General features: G+C 38.4%; 1 protein-coding gene across 3 annotated transcripts in view; it reads left to right on the plus strand.

Moving 5' to 3' along the window:
• ppp2r5a (protein phosphatase 2, regulatory subunit B', alpha isoform) overlaps positions 1–14,633 on the plus strand; it is a 56,029-nt gene extending 41,396 nt beyond the window's left edge. For 2 of the 3 annotated variants that reach the window (XM_042502869.1, XM_042502870.1), the window contains 9 exons: positions 4,026–4,156; positions 4,948–5,007; positions 6,729–6,837; positions 7,226–7,279; positions 7,460–7,510; positions 7,592–7,711; positions 9,159–9,286; positions 9,603–9,704; positions 10,618–14,633. In XM_042502869.1, coding sequence (XP_042358803.1) covers positions 4,026–4,156; positions 4,948–5,007; positions 6,729–6,837; positions 7,226–7,279; positions 7,460–7,510; positions 7,592–7,711; positions 9,159–9,286; positions 9,603–9,704; positions 10,618–10,873 — 1,011 coding nt within the window. In that variant the 3' untranslated portion in view covers positions 10,874–14,633. The remainder of the gene's footprint in view (positions 1–4,025; positions 4,157–4,947; positions 5,008–6,728; positions 6,838–7,225; positions 7,280–7,459; positions 7,511–7,591; positions 7,712–9,158; positions 9,287–9,602; positions 9,705–10,617) is intronic. The other variant, XM_042502871.1, reaches the window with a different exon arrangement.
• Positions 14,634–14,877: the final 244 nt, after the last annotated feature.

Here is a 14,877-nt window from a genome sequence, read left to right on the forward strand (position 1 = left end):
AACAGATCAAGCGCTCCAAGTTTTGTGGTACTCTTTACAATATGGGACATCAACTACACGGCTTAACTAAAGGGATGCAGAAAATATCAGTACACTTTAGTACCCCTTTTTATTTTTATTTTAATTTTAAAAATGTATTTATTTACAATTTTTAAGGCGAGTTTTTACATTTCTGAATGAATATGATTAAAATGTGGAGGTGGTGCTGCTTTTTGTTGTCTCATAAGAAGTCTGATAAAAAGAGCGATAGCGGGGTGAGGGGCTAAGCGAATCTTTATGTAGCTCTACAATGGAATAAAAGATATTACCAATTTTTTTAAAAAAAGGAAAAAACAAAATTCTGAAATTGTGCTGGTCAGTGTTGATTTTGCGGTGGCCACCACAAATAAATCGGTGTATCGGAAACACTATTCACTTGATGAGCAGGCACAGCTAAAGTTTAAGTTTACTTAAAAAGAAAATATATATATATTCAATCTATTCTACATGTAACTGACATATCAGCAAATAAATAAGTAATTTAAGTTTATTTAATATAGCACCTTTCACAGAGAAGACCATACAGGTAATTAATCACTATGCAGTATATGGGCCTGCTGAAACAACAGTCAGAAAGACTGACTGAGATGAGATGTACTTTGTTTTTGTTTCATGATATAAATAGTCAGCTTAAGTAAAGTGTCAACCTAATGAAAATTGCAACAGAAAAAATCCCAATACTTAAGACACAGTACATATCAAACTGGCACTGATGTATTGTGATAGTATTGAAACTGTAGATAGGAATTTTGTTTTTTTATTCTTTTATTTTGACCAGTTTTGGCTGGTGGATTTTTTTCCCCAGCAGTCCCCTCTGCTGGTGAGTCGAAAAGTTGATTTTGGTTACTTTTCCCTGTCTCATATCCCAGTGTGACCTATTGTGAATGAATATTGACATTACCTCAGGCAAACACAGCATGTCTGAATTACACTCTGCAGGGTTCCGTTTCATAACAAAGTCGAGCCCAATATCTGTATCCCGTTTTTTTTCCTGATCAACTTCAACTTAATCTCCTCTGTCTCATCAGTAAGGATGCAAGTTTTACCAAAACACTGAGTGTAGAGAATTCTTTACAAATACCTTGCTTTTTACAGTTTTGTTATAGATCCATCACAAGTTCACAGTGCCCAAGACAAAGTCTTCAAACTGTAATTTCTGTCAGAATAAGAGTCCATGAAACATAGTTAATAAATTAACCATGATTTAGAACAGACATGAGCAGCTAATTGTGACATTCGAGAGGGGGAGATTAAGAAAAGCTACATCAGATAAGGTATGTCAGTATTTCAAAGTCTGGAACTGTTTACAAAAAGGATAGAGACTTTTGTTTGCTGTACAGATAATAAACAAGCCCTTCAAAGTAAGGTTTGTTATTTCAGGCTGTGTAACTAAACCTAAAGTAACTTTACCTGTCTTGTACCAGTAACAGCCAAGTGATAAGTGGGATATGAAAAACATCAAATAATGATATCATTAATTGTCTTTTCACAGTGTTTCCTGCAGCTCAAACACGATCTGGCAATACTACTCAGACTACAAATAGAAACCAGAATGCTTCCAATACCAAAATCCTGTTGTGCCTACAGATACACTATACATACACAGATATATGTTTATAGAGATTACCATTAGGAAACCTGCTGTTGCTACATTATTTCAGTTGCAACCTAGAAACTCGTGTTTTGCACCATTTAACTCCTAGTGTTTTTTATGTGCAGCTGAATAAATGTGCTTTGCAGAAGAAGAACATGTGTGCATGATGAAAACCATTCGTGGAGGTTTAAAAATAGACTGTCAGGCCTGTCACCAAGGTGCTGATGACATGCAAGTGGAAGATAAGTACCATACTCTGAAGCCAATTTGAGCCTGAAAACATTTAAACTCGGTGGCACCGGCTCAGCTGCCCTCCACAGTATTGTAATGATGACTCATCATATGTTGCTGCAAATAGCTGTTAAACACCAGAGATTTCAGATGTATGTACAGAGCATTCGGACACTCATACTGTATATTTGTTATACAAGACCCTGCTGGTAACATATGACTTCATTATTTACACTTATTTGCACAAATTGCTGCCTTACAGCGAGCACAATGAATTCGTTAAGCGTGGTAAAAATAAATCCTCCACAGTTTGCTGGTTCTTGTCTTCTGGTCCTCTTCACTGTTAGCCCAGAGGTGAGCAATACAGAGAAAAGTAATTTCACTATAAATCATTACAGCGCCCAGCAGTATTTCAATAATAGTATCAGAGTAACCCACAGCGTTTTATAGAGCTGGCTTATTAAGCCTCAGAAAATGGTACAGAACATCACATAGCAAAGGCCACATACTGTAACTACACTGATTATGAGACGAGATGTGTCACAGTGTGCCTCCAGCTCAGCAGGTGACTGACTGATCACACCATCTGTTTACTTTACATTAATCAGAGCAGCACATCAGAAAATAAAGAAAACCTTTTCCCTATGGGTCGCAATCAGCATTTACCACAGAAACCCAAAATATGGGTAGGAACTATTTAAAATGGTACACAAATAAATTGTTCATCCCGTTCAGTCAAAAGCTTAATGATAGCAAATTAATTACAGCATAGAAACATGAAGACCAGGGTTGGGCAATGTGGCCAAAGTCTTCTATCATAGTAGATTGGTTTGTATTTTTATATCACAGAGACCATTTTGCGCTATAACTACCTCGCAGCTTAAGGGTGAGACAACTCAATCCATTCCGCGGTCGTACGTTATATACAACACGGCGAGACAGCATAACGATGCAATATACTTGCCTTTAACAGGTAGTATTAAAGTGGCCAGTGTGTCCGTGGGCAAGACACTGAGCTCCAAATTTCAGTGCATGTGAATGCCTAAACTGAGTCTCAGGTGCCACCTTGTATGGTCACCAGTGTGTGAAAGTGTGAATGGGTGAATGTGACTCCTCAGTGTAAAAGAGCTTTGAGTAGTCGGAAGATTAGAAAGGTGCTATATGAGTGTCCATTGACCATTTACTTTTATTTTCGTCTTTTATTTGCAACTTCCTCACAAAAAAAAACATCTGTCTCACACAAGACTAAACTTGAATTAAAAACAAAATAAGTGTTACAGGTTTCTGTATTTATAACTTCACTTTCCTCCATGTCTGACCAAGGCAAGGCAAATTGAAATATATGGCACATTTCATAACTGAAGGCAACCCAAGGTGCCTTATAGATTCCTCAAGTTTAAGTTTATTGTATCGCAATCACAAATCGTGCCCTGACGGGCTGAACAAATATTAATTTCAATTCAATTTCAATTTTACTTTGGTGCATAAAGTCCAATATCACGAATCACAGTTAGCCACAGAGGGCTTTACAGCATATGACATCCCAGTATCCCTCTACCAGGACACACGTGTGTACAGAACAGATCAACATAAAATTACAGTAATCCCTATGACAAAATGAAACATAGACGGGGAGAGAGGAAGAGATATACAGCAACAACAATAATAACACTAATTACTATCAAAAATGATAGAAATATGAACAATATCAGCAGTGAGCAACATAAGCAGAGGTGAGTTAGACTACATACAAAGAATTACAAATCGAAAATTCGACAAAAAAGTAAACAATAACATGCTCAAAGCATACAGAGTGAGATTACACAAATGTAGAACACAGACAGAAATGTGTAACATATAGTACATATACATATGAGTACTGAGTATAAGTTGCATAACTGTGATTTAGTATGTAGGAGTTAAGATTAGATGGACAGAAAAGTAAGAAAGAAGGTAAATAGAAAAGTGAGAAGGAGAATGGGGAAGGCAGAGCCAAGGAGAGATGTAATCTCTACCGCTGGACACATTTAACTCTTGCATGGTATATACCGTCACACACCGAGAGTGGAAACATGATCAAAGATTGTATTATCAAGTCACTGAAAACTCTTTGAAATCAATCAGGACTGAAAACTAAGGTATGGTGTGTTTGTTCTTTCAGCTCCTGGAGCTTTTTGACAGCGAGGACCCGAGGGAGAGGGACTTCCTGAAGACCATCCTGCATCGGATTTATGGAAAGTTCCTGGGGTTGCGGGCTTTCATCAGGAAGCAGATCAACAATATTTTCTTAAGGTAAGAGAAATGTGCAAAAGACAGCAAGTACGACGGGAAAACATGCACACAGTCATGATGAGAGGGTCTTTTTCCTTTTTTCCCCCCAATTTGCTGTGCTCATCCTTGCATTTCATAAGCACAAACAGATTCACCCTTGCCTCCTTCAGATGGGGGCCTCAGATATTCCTTCGGCTCCTGTTGCTGCGTGACAATGGATTTTAGCTGCTTGAAACAGGGGGCACTTGAAGTCGTTTCCAACAGGCAAGGTGGCAAAACGGGTGCAACCACTTTGACCATCTGCCGCTGAGAATAAAAATAGTGCCACAGTTGTCAGGCTCTGTCTGCACATACCACGGCTGCACAGCAGATGGAAACGGGTTACAGAGGAGGAGGAGGAGAAATGATGTATGGATCATTAAGTTGCATAAGAAATGTCAGTTTGAGGGCTCCATCTAAATATATTTATTCTTGATTAGATGTTTAAATGGGATTCATCAAACAAAAAATTGTATTTGTTTGTTGATTAAGACAAATAATCACTGTTTCCTGTACAGGCTCTACTTTTATGGCAACCCACTGCTCTTTTTGGCACAACTCACTTAAACTTCACATAAAGGCTGTAACTGAGTTTATAATCTGCATGTGCAAGACTCACTGGACCCCAGTGAAACTGTGTTTATAAGACTCAACTCCCAAATCAGCGAGAGTGATAATATTTGAAAAAGAACACGGTATTGTTAGACGCCTGGATCAGTTGTTTTGATTAGTGTGCTCTGATGGGGGCATGTGTTTCATAATTTCTGTTGCAGGTTCATCTATGAAACGGAGCACTTCAACGGTGTTGCTGAGCTGCTAGAAATCCTGGGAAGGTGAGTAATAACATTTAGTCATTCATATCCATTAAGGTTAATTTACTGTCATTACACAACACAGTAGGGTCGCGCATTGAAATGCAAGTTGTAGTCTCCTGTTGCTACACAAGAATGAAAAAATAGCAGTGTATAACGGTAATATTCTCTGGCTTTAAATGCTGAGTGTGTTGAGGGGGGCCCTTTTATGTTTTTCCTTATTTTCTGCCATATATGTTAAGTTGCAATGTGTGATGTTCATTTCAAATGTGGCCAAAAATTTCAAATAATGGCTTAAACATTTGTAAAAGTAATCCATATGATGAAAAACCTTAGGCTTCAGATCATCCTGAATACTCCGATGTACTTTTTGGCTTTTAAGACAGGCTGACATCAGCTGTCATCAGCTCCAGGCACACCACTGCAAGTGTTTACATTATGTAGCCTACACTGCTACATGTAGCCACATGCTTAAGTCCGGGACACCTGTGGATTTGGTTGCTGAAGCTGTTAATTTCCCCTCAGTTTTGGATCTTATTCATGCTTGAACAGGCCCAGTTCAGTCCAGTTTTTATTGGTGATTTTTCATGGCAGAAATTGCAACTATACTCTGTAACGCCAGGTTCAGACTGGACTTAGAAGCGCTACGAGGCTAAGGCCGTACCTGACTCAGAATTATGTCCGTCGAATCAGATTCAGCAGTTCAATACAAATATTTAACCATCCTTTTTTTCACATATTAAAGTTTGAATGTGCTCAGTGGAATCTCGGCGGTATCTTTTAATATGGTAAGCAAGTTTACAGCGCCAACAACGGATCGCAAAAGTGCTTTCTTGCTGACACTAGATATCAGACTGTAGTGTATTAAGCTGCTGTGAGCTGTAAATTCACCACTTCTAAGTACAACAGAGAAAATAAAGTTATCACAGAGCCTCAGTTGCTGCTTGCACCAAAGACTGATCTCAGTCGACTGAGGGGCCTCCAACATTGAAGATACAGTTCTACATTAAGCATGCCGATTTTTCATGAGGTGCTGCCTGCTTCCTTTCGACGCACATGTAAACTGATTGGGCTGTTGACACTGGAGGCAGTGCCCTGGTCAGTTCGCCATCTAAACATTTTTTCCGTGCGTCGTGAGCTAAACGGTCAGGAAAACACACCGAAAATGTATTGACATAAAATGTTTATTAAATGTGATATAAATTATCTGATGATGACAAATGATAAAATATGCCCCCAGTTTGCCCAGTCAACATATCAGGGGCGTTTACCGCACTGCAATGAGGTGCAGAGCGCGCACACATGCATAAGACCTGGATGTGCTGACCAGTCAGAGCAGACTGGGCTTTTTCAGACAGAGGGTGAATACGGGTGATCCAACACAGACAGACGGAGGAAAATAAAGTGTTTCTTGAACATTAAAGCACCTAAACATGCCCCCTTTTAAGACTTCCTCATTATTCATTCAATAGATGGTGAGCACATGAGGTTGTAAAATACTGGATGCATTTTAGAAAGTCAAACTTCTAGCCATTGGCTTTTGGTCCTTCCTTTCTGTCCTTTTTGTATTTGGCAATACTGACATTTTTTGACATTTTTAAATCAAGGTGAATTAAAAAAAACTGGAACCATCAATAAATAAAATCTTTATCCTGTCAAAACTTTACTGTAAACAGTCCAGGTTGGGGTTTTGTCTCTCTGCACCGTGATCTAACACTGTTGTGCTGTTTTTCTGTTTATAGTATCATCAATGGGTTTGCGTTGCCTCTGAAGGCAGAACACAAGCAGTTCCTCATAAAGGTGCTCATCCCGCTGCACACAGCTAAAGGACTGGCCCTTTTCCATGCACAGGTAGAAGAAACTGTTTAATAGTAGTTCTATTATATGACTTGTATTAACTTTGGCTGCATATCCTGCAACGTAATCTTATTTTTTATCATTAAGCTGCATAGAAAATAGAGTGTATATGTAACATATTAAGCCCTGTCATAATGTACTTTCTGTACTATAGCACTTCCTGGTGGCTGGCAAGTGTAAATGCACCTGTTTCAGTTACAATGACTGTTTCTCTTATTTTTCTCACAGTTAGCACAGTGGAAAAGCGCATGAGTCAGAGGGTTTCACTCTAAAACATATTTAACAAGAAACATCTTTTCTGATGATGGTCTATGCTTTATTTGTCCGATGCTTTTTTTTTAGAAACTGTGAACTTTTACTGTTTTTCTTATGTGTCCCTCAGCTGGCCTACTGTGTGGTCCAGTTCCTGGAGAAAGATCCTACACTCACTGAGCCGGTACTTATTTTTATCATCCCTCCCACTCAAAGCACAAAGCCTCGAGCACTAAATTAGTCTACACTGCAGAGAAATGTGCAGTGGGTGCCAGCAATCCACCTACTCAAAAACAGACTGTTAAGGGTTTTTTGACATTAGGGAAAAATTCTCTCGAAATTCTCTGTCATCTTCTCCTCGCAGGTGATCCGCGGGCTGCTGAAGTTTTGGCCTAAAACCTGCAGCCAGAAAGAGGTATTTTGTCTATCATAAAACTTTGCGCTTATCTCAGTTGTCAGATCTTTAACGTTGATTCTGCACCTCATGTTTAATCAGGTGATGTTCCTGGGTGAAATTGAGGAGATTTTGGATGTCATTGAGCCAACGCAATTCAAGAAAATTCAGGAGCCGTTGTTCAAACAGATCTCTCGATGTGTGGCCAATCCACACTTCCAGGTAAGCTTATGACACAAACATACAGAAACATACAGTTTAAATGACTGTACAACATTTGTATCTGTCCTTCGCCCATAACCCTCTTCAGACATGAAAGTATGCCTTTTGATTAATGTCTCACAGGACGCCATAATGTAGTTAAAAACTGATGAAAGTGTTTATGAATGTATTTGTCAACAACTCTAAGGGCCATTCCCAAACCCATCCTACCCACTCACCTTCGCTCCCTCAGTCAGGGTGACGCGTTTAGCTACAGCAGCAACTTCGGCAGGAAAAAGGAGCTGTCATTATTATTTGGAAACCATGCAGAAAATTAAAGGCCTACTCCTGTTAAATGTTCTCCTCTGCATTTTTATCACTTTTATTTGACCTGTGCTCCTGTGCTGCTGTTTACCAGAGTTTTCTAGCCTTTATTATAATTTTACCATTTAAAAAAAAAAAAGAATCAGTAAATAAATACGTAAAAAAACAAATAAATAATAGCCTCGGCCTGCAAAAAAACGTATTCCTCAGAGTCATTGATGACATTTCTTTTTCTTTTCTTGAGATCTTGTTGTTTATCACTCAGATGTGTTCAAGTTGCTTGTTTTTGTTTTGCAGCAGTTCCTATAAATTTACACTATGCAATTAAAAATAAATATGACTGCTGATTTATTACAAAAGGGTGTATTTGATAGGGATGGACAGATTATTGACCTGGCTAATGACTGGGGCTGATATTTGACATTTTATGGATTATCAGTGTTGTTTTTCTATTTTAATGATCGCTGATAAAATTATATAATAAAAAGTTAAAAGGAAGTGTCAGCATGGGAGGAACCGTTATGAAGTTGAACTTTTCAGTTTTTATATAAATGCTAAAGGCAAGTTTTGTGTTGGAGTTTGTAATCTTCCAAATTATAAATTTTGACAGAAGATTTTCATTTTTATTGTAATATGCATATCGATTCCAATTATTGGTTTTCGGTGTCATTAACTACTAATAATTGGTATTGGCCCTGAAAAACTGGTATCGTTCGACCCCTAATGCTAAATACGTTGTAGCATTTAAGATGTCAATGTCTGTATGAAAATATCAAATTTTTATTTTAGCAGCTTTTAGCACAAATAGATGAATACCTGTGAAACCCTGGTGTTTTTCTTTGTTGCCTCTTAAGATGTGTTATTTTAGAGAGCCAATCCCCAGCATTGTTAGATCGTGGTACAAGAATGAGTTGCTTATTGGCTCACTGATGCTGATAAGATGAACTCCTTAGATACAGAAATTTAGTACCAAATCACAAGGCATTTTTCAAACCTTGATCGTTTTGAAGCAATTTGGCCAGTGCTATAAAAGAGTAAAGTTTGGTACCCAGCCATATGTTTATCTGTCCTCCATTAAGGTCTCCTTAATCATGAAAAAAAGAGGCTAATACCATTAAAGTAGTTTCTGTCTCTGTCTTTGCAGGTAGCAGAGCGGGCGCTGTACTTCTGGAATAACGAGTACATCCTCAGCCTCATCGAGGAGAACATCGACAAGGTCCTTCCCATCATGTTCGGTAGCCTGTACAGAATCTCCAAAGAGCACTGGAACCCGTAAGTACTGTTGAGATGTTTGTGTCAGCGGGGCTGTCTGACTATTTAAGTTTTCAGTAGTTCTTTGTTAAAGTAGCTAAAATACATTTTGATATAAACCGCCGTCTACAGCATCGTAATGTCTTTTGGTGTGCGAGTCCCGTCTGTTTCTGTAAACAGGTAGCACACTAACCGCCATCTACTGTATCTAATACATCAGCTATGCATAAATATCTCATACAGCTTCGAAAATCCTGAACTATCATTTAAAACCTTGATGTTCTGAGTACATGAGTGTGTGTTGTGTTTCATACCGGGTATCTCTGTCGTGTTGTAGGACAATCGTAGCTCTGGTCTACAATGTGCTGAAGACGCTGATGGAGATGAACTGCACGCTGTTTGATGAGTTGACTTCCTCCTATAAAGCAGACCGGCAACGGTGAGTAACACAGTTACATGGACTGTATATTAGATTGAACCCTCTTGTATTACAAAGTGACACCTACAGGCCAATTTCAGTGGAAAAAAAACAGTTTATAATGAAAACTCCATCAAAAACACTCACTTCTGCCTGACAGAATCAATCAGTGCAGAATCTGCACACATAGAAGAGCACTCCTAAGCAGACGCTGTGCTGACATGTTTGTGCAAAAAAATTAGTTGTTGCATTTTCCTCAATTCTACAGATTTGTAATATTATAGAATTTATATATTAGAATAATATTCTTATAATTTATAACGTTTTAAAGAATTGATTACATCATGTTTTTTTATGGTGTTTTAAAGCAAAACACTACATGAATACTCCGATCACGTCGGTTATTGTAATGGTAATCATGATCATAATGGTAATCATGATCAGGCGGTTGGGACATAAATTGGCAAAGCAGCATTATGAGCAAGTTGTTATTAGCTTACATAAATGCTGCATGACGTAGTTCAGGCACACACACACACACACACACACACACACAAACCAACCTTGGAGAGCGCTGTGGTGCTCGTCTCTGTCCTCAGTTCTGACAGTTATGCTACAATAATGCATTAAGTTATTACGGTAAAGTTTGCGGGTACAATACAGTGGTACAACCATTCCCAGTCTCCCTATCATAAAAACCATTAATTTATAAAAATGTTTAAATTTAGCCTTAGTTTTCCAGAGGTTTGTTTTTTCATGTCTTGTACAACATTTTGGACTCATAAGGGCCTCTAGTCAGCAGTTGCTTTAAAGAAAATGCTGCTTATTTCACTCTGAAATAGGGCTACAATGTTTGCATTGGAAACATGACAAAATCTTAAGAAAAGGACAGCACTTGTGTTATTTACTATTTCTGTTGTTGTTTTCCTCCCAGGGAGAAGAAGAAGGAGCAGGAGCGGGACGAGCTGTGGAAGAAGCTGGACGAGTTGAGGCTCAGCAATACCAATCTGGTCCAGAACAACAGCCACGGGCTCCCGATCGTCCAGAACAACAACAACAACAACAACAACAATAGTAATAATAATAATGACAACCAGGACAAGAGCTTCGAGGCTGCAGCTGTCACCACAGACAACAAAGATCCTGACGTCAGCGTGGCAGCCAGTGAGAGCACACCATGTGCCAAATGACACTGGATGTCAGTTTTTTATTCCGTAACAGTTTGACATCGTGTTCAGGACTGTCAGGAGAGGATTTACGGTGACAGAAACAAAACAAAAACACAAATTACACCTCAACAGTATATTAAATCTATTTAGAATGCCAGCATTTCTTTGGCAGAAAAAAAAAAAAATTCAACTTAAGACTATTTTTGGATGTTACAGTGTGGCTGCAGTATCTTGTTTATTTGTCTGATCAAAGATTTATCCTTTCACATTTAGTTTCTTAACTGAAAATGATTTGTTATATTCGTTGTATGATACATGGGAGGGGAGAATAATGACTTGAATTTAATGTTTCCGATTGTGCTGCACTTAGACAAGCTGATTAGCTATTTAAAGATGTCTATTTTTTAATGTGCTTTTCCTTGTTGCTGCCAACACTTGGGTGCAAACCTTATGGAAGAAGGGAACTGCGGACTTTGGGAATATTTGGGGGCAGACGGGACCAGATCCATAGTTAAATATTTTGTGTCCATTAATGTGTAGAAAAGGACTGTTATCAGGAGCAGAAGAAGCTACTGGACAGTCAGAGCTGGAAAAGCATGGCCAAAAAAAAACAACAACAAGACAAACCCTAAAGATTAATAATCCCAGATATGGACTGATATCTCTCTACATGACTTTAGTTGGGACTATGAACTTAAAACTTATTCTCAATAAGGGTGGATGTCATATTTGTGAGAGTATTTTCTCAGTTTCAGGTGTTGGTTAATATTTTTATCTGAATGAAGCTAATAGTCGCAACACCTGCATTTATAAGATTACACTAAAGTATCGAGAAAATGAAATGAAAGAATGATATATTTTGTAGCCTGACTGGAAGTAAAGGAATTGTTAGAAATTTTGGGAGATCGCAGCTTTCTTGAGAGTTAGAGGTCAGATGACATAACTGATGCTATCATGGTGACCAGGAAGCTACAGCCAGCAGGTGGCTGAATTAGCTTAGCGTAAATACTGGAGACAGAGGGAAACAGCGAGCATTGCTTTGACCAAAGTGCCAAACACACCAACCCAATGTGGCCTCTACTTGAACACACCCCAAAGACTACAGCCAACCGCCAACTAGCACGTTCTGCGCCTGCGTGAAAAGAAGGATTCAAAACAGTAGTTAGCAGGATTCATACAGATGGGCAACTCAAATTTAAGGACTTTTAAGCACGTATTTTTATTTCCACGATGAAATTGTTTGCTCCGAAACCACACATTGCAAGAAAATTGCGCAAATTCGTAAATGGAGCAGATGTGCGACCTAAAATCAATTTATTATTAATTAAGTACTGCTTATTTACTGCCGAATTACAGCTCATAAATCGTGCTAATGGCTGACGCTGCTCCGTTGAGCAGGGTAACAAAACACACTGGCGCCGACAATCTTCTGGAGTTAATCAACCAATTACAGCTAATATGGCATTAGCAAATAATTGCAACCTTGGCCGTTATTTGCCTCCTAGTTTAAAACAATTATCCAATATGTTAAAAAATACATTTTCATTCTGTTCTCCATTCAGTTATATTCAAGTACTTTTTTGAGGACCAAGTTAACAAATGTTTGATTTTGAAGGTATTCCAAGACATACATTTCTTAGTGTCAAATTCAAGCACCTCAAGCACCTTGTATGAACGCTGTAGGTGGTCAGTTAGCACATTGACGACCCAATTGGTTGTCGAAAGAACAAAGCATATTGATCATTATAAACAATTATACACCGTTTCTGCTTAAGAGCCCAATGGCCAAAAAATAATCTTACATAATATAAAATGTTTATTTTGGTCTCAGCCGTTTATTTGCAGTCCTCACTTTTGTTTCTTTTCTCGAGCTCTGAGCTGAATTGCTGATTCAACAATGAAAATAGCTGCCAAGAGCAGATTCATGCCAACGATACAGGACACACCGTAAAAACTAGGGTGACAGACGCTCACCGACGGATAGTTATGCAAACACACATTCCTGGTAGATTACCTCGCAATCGTCGTGACCAAAGATAAAAATAGTTTTTATTTTTCCTTTAAGAGTTGTAAAATCCTGTCTGTGAGTATTACAAACCGTTGTGCAGTGTTTTTAAAGGCATTACTCTGTTGCTTTAACCAGATAACAGGAGCATATTGTATTGTCTCACCTCAGCCTTAAACAGTGTGCCGCTACAAGGCAGATCCATAGTGCCCCAGGGATGACGTTTTTCTGTAGTCCGACATGGAAGTTAACGTCGTCCTGGTTCCCTCTTAAAAAAGTCTGAGATTTTTCCATTGGATTTTGGATCATTGCAGAAAAAAGAAAGCTCTGTGGTTAACAAATGTTAATGATACTTTAACATTTTGTTCAGCAAGATAATCTTAACAAATGACTTCACACGACTTAACGCTGCCACCACAACGAGGCTGTGAAGTCGTGTTCAGCGCGATGACGTTCTGTAGTCTCATTTAGCTACTTGTTAGCAACCGCCTTTTTTAAGACACATAAAAGCTTCACAGTTCACAGTGGAGTATTTACTGATGCATTTTGTAGAACAAAAGTGAAAGTCTCTTTAGCTTGAGTTAATCACAGACCTTATTTAAGGCTTCCAACCAAAAACCCATTCAAAAAAAACATTGAATTTGAGTGGAGGTGCTGAAATACTAACAGATTTCCAGGTTTTCGGACTAGTTACTAAGGTACTGCAAAAAATAAATTTTGCCTTTTTGGGAGATGTTACGCACACGTGGGTGTTTGTGCTGATTAAACAACTGAATTAAAACATGTTCCAGTGAGCTTCAGCGCTGCTGTCAGGAGTATTTTAATATTTTTGGACGGAGCCAGGCTGGCTGTTCCCCCAGTTTCCAGTTTTTATACAAAGCTAAGCTAAGAGGCTGCTACATGTAGCTTTATAGAGACATAGGAGTGATATCAAATTTCTCCTCTAATTCTAGACAAGAGAGCAAATAAGTGTTTATCCCAAAATTTCAGACTTTCATTAGAAGTCGTAGATTAAGAAATAAAAACGTATGAAACCTACAGTGCTATATTTTTATTGACAAGGCAAATATTTTTGAATGTTTCATTTTGCAGATGGATTATGATGGGATGCAGAATGTGCTTGAGTGTATATTTGTTGAGTGTGTATATGTGTATATGTTAGTTTGGAGGCTACTTAAAGGGAAATGCCACTCAGTTTAAGACTTTCTGTACAGTATATTGTTTCTGTGGTCCAGGAAGGTGCAGTCAGTGCTTAGGAACATAAATGGGTCTCTGTCAAAGCTGAAAAGCAAAGACTTTACGCGTCTTATCTGGTATTTTCCAATGCACAACAGGATGATTTTGTGTATTGTGAGTTTTTATATCCAAAAAAGGTTCATGATGAAGTAGTGATATCAAGTAAACTTCAGAAAATCAAAGTAATCTTTACCATCAATGCCTGTTCACTCCCTGTATCTCCAGACTGTATAACCTCATGTTTGCTTTTAGTTTCTGACGTAGGGAGTTGATAAAGGTGTTGATAAACTTAATCTGACTGCCGTAGATCATAGGAACGACTTGTGACTTTTTTTTTTCAATTGAATGGTGTTCCCTCTGAACCCAGAGTGTCTGCTCTTCTTCTAAGTTCATATTTCTAGGTCCAGTCTTTTCTGATGCCTTTCTGTCAGTACAGCATTCCAACCTCTGTGGCGTTAAAAAACTGCGTGGGGAACCTGTTTTGTAATCGCAGATCTTATTTAGGTTTCACCATCAAATAAAGTCTACTTTATCTTTCTACTCAAAAGTGTGCGTGTCCTTTTTTTTTTTTCTTTTTGCTTTTCTCTCTCGCTGGAGTTTGTTGAACTGTAGTACATCCTGAAGGTCAACAGATGGTGCAGTTTGTATGAGCAGCGTTGAGCTACAGTTCCAGTGAGCAGTAAAGTACCTGAGGAGCCACACATGAGAAAAAGTACAGATTTATTACCAGAACGTGACTTTAGTCGAAGTTAAAGTCACCAATTTGGATATTACCTGAGTAAAA

Source organism: Plectropomus leopardus, chromosome 16, assembly GCF_008729295.1.
Source record: "Plectropomus leopardus isolate mb chromosome 16, YSFRI_Pleo_2.0, whole genome shotgun sequence".
NCBI lineage: Eukaryota > Metazoa > Chordata > Actinopteri > Perciformes > Serranidae > Plectropomus > Plectropomus leopardus.